Source organism: Acyrthosiphon pisum, chromosome A2 (assembly GCF_005508785.2).
Source record: "Acyrthosiphon pisum isolate AL4f chromosome A2, pea_aphid_22Mar2018_4r6ur, whole genome shotgun sequence".
Classification (NCBI taxonomy): Eukaryota; Metazoa; Arthropoda; class Insecta; order Hemiptera; family Aphididae; genus Acyrthosiphon; species Acyrthosiphon pisum.
The window spans coordinates 30,077,183-30,082,223 of record NC_042495.1 but is presented as its reverse complement, the minus strand read 5'-3'; the positions used below and the strand labels follow the sequence as shown (position 1 = coordinate 30,082,223).

The 5,041-nt window shown below is 29.0% G+C and overlaps 1 protein-coding gene across 1 annotated transcript in view; it reads right to left on the bottom strand.

The window, feature by feature from the left end:
- Positions 1-2,180: 2,180 nt before the first annotated feature.
- Positions 2,181-5,041, bottom strand: part of LOC103311014 (zinc finger MYM-type protein 1-like) — a 6,923-nt gene continuing 4,062 nt past the window's right edge. The window contains exons 2-5 of the mRNA XM_008190533.1: positions 4,447-4,539; positions 3,707-3,991; positions 3,287-3,564; positions 2,181-3,113 (exon numbers count right to left, since the gene is read on the bottom strand). Coding sequence (XP_008188755.1) covers positions 2,181-3,113; positions 3,287-3,564; positions 3,707-3,991; positions 4,447-4,539 — 1,589 coding nt within the window. The remainder of the gene's footprint in view (positions 3,114-3,286; positions 3,565-3,706; positions 3,992-4,446; positions 4,540-5,041) is intronic.

The window sequence follows — 5,041 nt, the reverse complement described above, 5'->3', positions numbered from 1 at the left end:
CAAAACAGTTGTTGGTATGTTGTGCATATGTAAGACGGAGACAACACATGCGAGTGTAGCGTCCTCTTAAAAATACGATGTTTTAAATGTATGCTTTAAACATGTTTAATACAAGTTGTTATAGACGTATTATTAATTGTTTTAATTATTAAACATAACCGTGAAAATCCAAGTAAATATGGGTTTTTTTTTTAAATAAACCGCATTTTTGTTTTTTTTTCAAAAATGAAAAAATACACCAACTCTGATATAAACGTCCGACGTTTTCACAGGATGTCGTATCTCGTTTGCACGTAATGAGTGTGTTAGCCAATGGCGATTATAGTTTTATTATTACATAATCGCGTGTATGTGTGTGTGTGAGTGTGAGACGTGTAATGATAATATCCCAACAAAAACACTCCGCCTATAACTCCTTGTAAGAAATTACGATAAGCGTAAAAAACGGCTCTAAACATATTAGAGTACAAATAAGTAAATGTTTTTAATTATTTTGTAGTTAAAAAATAATAAAAAATTTAATTTTTACAGCTAAGGATCGAAAATTTAAAGCAATGATTCTCTTGAATAATTTATACTGTAACCAATCAGTGTGAAAATATATAAACACAATTATTTTTTACAGACACTTTTAGTTCAATTTTGGACGAAATTACATAATGTAAAATTAATTAAACCTACTATAGAACTTAGGTATGACGCGGATCCGATGATTGATCGTGGTCCGGTCGAAGTGTCTGGTTTAGATGGAGGTGATGATAAAACACAACACAAACACTTCATGAATGTCACTTTAAATATGTATTATATTACGACCAAAATATATAAATACATGTCACGCCGCTCGGGCGATAACGTCGGAAGATAATATTATGCTATCGGTCCGACGGTCCGATGGTGGATACTCGAATCGCCTTTTCCGCCGACCGTTGTACGTCTCACGCGACACAGTCCCCCCGTCCCGCCTTACCGTTACCGGCTCGGTGGGAGAGTCAACCCGTTCGCGCTGCTTGCATCCCGTAGTGGTAGTTGGAGATAAGGTAGACTGGTCGCAGGCACGTAGCCAGAATATTTCTACTAGGGGGGCCAATAATTGTTGGCCCTTTTATCATTTTCCATAATTTTTTCCAATGCAATACTTGAAGGGGGCTTCCCTTTCACACTCATCACTAGACGGTATGCCGTATAAAGAATCTTATTAATTTATAATTTACCTTTGATTGGTAGTTGGTTAAAAAAAAATGTTTTCTCAACAAGTTCTATTACAGACTACAGTATTACAAATATATATAGTACCTGATTAAAAAAATAACCAAATTACCTACATCTTTACTTTTGGGATACATTAATTGTCATGTTACGAAAAATAAATCTACATAAGTACATGTTTAGAATATAAACTGATTGAATTTTCAAACTTCTATTAACAAAAATTAATTTATATCTAAACACTAATCAAAAATAATAGAAGTAATAATTGATTTTTATTTTAAAAAACAAGTACACAAACAAGGAGAGAATATTAATAATACAATACCTAGTAGTAATACCGAAGTACTTATATACATATAAAATAATAAATAGTAAGTAACTGTATAAAACAATTCAATATAAAATTATTTTTCTGTTTTTATGATTTTCTGAAAACAATTGTACAAAAATATCTAAATCTAAGTTTTTAGAAATTTTTTTTTCTATGCTTATTGAAGCCAAATTATTTAAACGTTCATTTGTCATTCCATTTCGCATATAATTTTTCAGTCGTCTCAGACATGAAAAAGTTCTTTCACAAGCTGCACTTGATACTGGAACAGTAATTACAATAGTAGCTAGCTTATAAGTCTCATTGAAAGCTAACTTATACTTCTCAAGTAGTTCAATTAAATTCACTAAGTTGTTTACTTTAACATTAATATTTTGAATTTGATATTTTTTGATAGTTGTTGGTAAAATTTTTAGTTCTGCCCTTAGATTTTCTAGATCAAGATTATAATGAACAGCTAAAGGTTTCAAATGTTCATAACTTAAAAACTGTTCATTTTGGGGATGTAAGTAAGATATTGATGACAACACACAATAATTATCTGTAAATCGTACTTCTAGTTCTTTTATTATATAATCCAACGCAGGTATGTAAACATGTTGTCTTAAACCATTTTTTGATAAAACTCTATTAGTTTCTAAAGAACTGTTCTCAGTAAATTTTTCGGGGACTTTTTTTGTTCTTTTTTTTTACTATGTTCATTTGGTATCGATATGTTATTTTCTTTACAAATATTTATAGCCTCTATGTACATTTGATTAAAATTGGAATTATTGTTCTCGGTTTCATCAGTTCTCATGGCTTTAAAAGTAGTTATAATTGATGAAATAAGTACTAAAGATTCAACCATTTCAGCTTTTACATTTTGCAAATAATCACTTGTTGTTTTTAGAGTTTGAAGAATATCACAAAAGATAATTAAATTAAATACAATGTCAAAATCTGTTAAATGTAGTAAGCCCTTTGACTCAGCTGCACGGTCACCTTTCTCAAATATCAATTTATTTAATAAAACTAGCAGTGGACTAAGACCTTTTTTTAATGCTAAGCAAGCAAAGACTTGCGCTGTCCATCTTGTCAAACATATCCTTTTAAGTTCAACAGCAGGTCTGTACTTCATAATTGTTTGAATTTCCATAAACTTTGAATGTATAGCAGAATCAGATACAAATACATATAAATTTTCTACAATATCAAAAAACATTTTCACAGTTGGAATATTTTTGCAAACGTCAGAAATTACAAGATTAAGCCTATGATTGTAACAGTGTACATATATAGCCTGAGGTACTTCTTGACGAAATAATGCTTGTATCCCATTATTCTTTCCACTCATGACACTGGCACTATCGCAGGTTTGAGCAACACATTTCAGTATATCAACATTATGAACAGAAAGTATTTTTTTAATATATTGAAAGAGAGAACTAGCGGTCAATGATTGAGCAGCTTTAAACCCCATAAAACGTTCATATACTATACCATCAAAGTAATATCTTAATATAACTGATAACTGTTCCACTTTAGTAATATCTTTTGTTTCGTCAACAATTATAGAAAAATACTGACACTTTTGTAATTCATCAATAATTTTGTTACGGATCATTTTATTGAAAATTGAAAACATTTCATTCTGGATTTGAGGGCTTGTATATTTAGCATTATTTGGTAATGTTTTACTTTTACTTTTAAATTCATCACTAATAATTCAACCAATTAAATTTAAAAGTTCAATGAAGTTACCACGGTTAGCACAACTTTCTTCTTCATTGTCACCTTCTGTGCTATGCCTTGAATAGCGGTGTACAACAAAGTTCTCCCAATCATCTTGATATAATTTTGATTTTCTAAAACTAATTTCTTATGACCTTCATTTATCAATGATGCCACAGACAAATTACCTAATTTTTTCATGTCTAAGTAGGACATCCACATAGTGTTTGAAATCATGTGTTCTTCACTATTATTGTGTTTCCTTAAACCAGAATTTTGATCTAATGCATTTTTCCAATTTTTGAAACCTACACTTATGAAAATGGGTTTGTCTTTGTTTTTTGGCAAAAAAACGACATGGAAAACAAAAAGCAGAATTATCTATTATACTATACTCAAGCCAATTATAACTATCAAACCATTTTGATGAGAAATGTCTCATTCTTTTACCAAATTTGGTTTTAGGGTAACATACCAATCTTGGCTGTTTTGGTCCATCATCTAGCGTTTGAGAAATATCATTTGGTTCAGGAACTTGTTTAACGATTTTGACTGATTGGCTGCTTGTAGGAACAGATGTAATATCACTAGCTTCATCAATTGCATCTTCAGATGTGCAGTCATCAATATCATCACTACTTGTGTTAATATAATCCAGATTTGATGTAATATCACTATAATTATCATGATCATCATCACTAGAATCATTTTCCCTTGTTTTTTTGGTCTCACAGTCTGAAAAATAAAAAACAAATTTTTAAATAAATAAAATATAATTACCTATATAATATAATTTATATATAATTTAGACAGTTAGACAACATTAAATTTTAAATAAATAACATAATTAGTTTATATAATGTTGGATTGCATAGAATACTTATCTAATATTTTAAAATTAATATATACATATTATATTTATCTAATAAAGTTAATTCATTACAATCATTCTTCTCAGTAGACCTAAATGGGGGTAGGTACTGGTTAGTGTTTAAAGGTCATTAATATTCAAAGGTACAAAAAATATTATTATTATATGCAACCCAAAATAATACTTAACATATTATAATAAATATAAAATATGTAGTATTTTTATTAAAATATAATATTATAAAGTAGGTACCTATAGATATTTCATCAATTCACCATAATTATAAATATATTTAAAAAATATTTTTAATTATATTTACCAGCATCTTCAAGTTGTAATTTATAAGTATCTGTAGAGAATGATGGTTTCTTGCTGAAGACTTTCTCAGTTGTAAGTTCAAAATTACAGCTACCTGATAAATATAAAATACAAATATAAATTAATTCTTTGTAAAATAAAAGTTGCTGTAGTTTATATTTTATGGTATAAAATATTGAAATATACAAGAGAAGGTAATTTGTAATTATAAATAGTAATAGGTACTTACCAGAAGGGGAGGAATTTATATTTTCAACAGCATCAAATTGAGTACAATTTTTTTTTAGCACTTGTGGCGCTAGTATTACTAGTAAAATAATTGTTTATACGTTTCATTGCATTAATAAATGTATTCACAGTTCACACAACGGCACAACACACAGTTAGACGGTTAACATTCAGGTGTCAATACAAATCAAATTGCAAAAAAAGAATATGCCATTAGGATAATATAATAATTTAACATGAATAAAATAAAACGTACAAAGTCCAAACCATGTATAAAACTATAAACGTAAGCATACTGCATACAGTTGGGCATCACTGCTGGACATAGATAACTGCACCCGACTCATATTATGTTCTAACTTAGATAA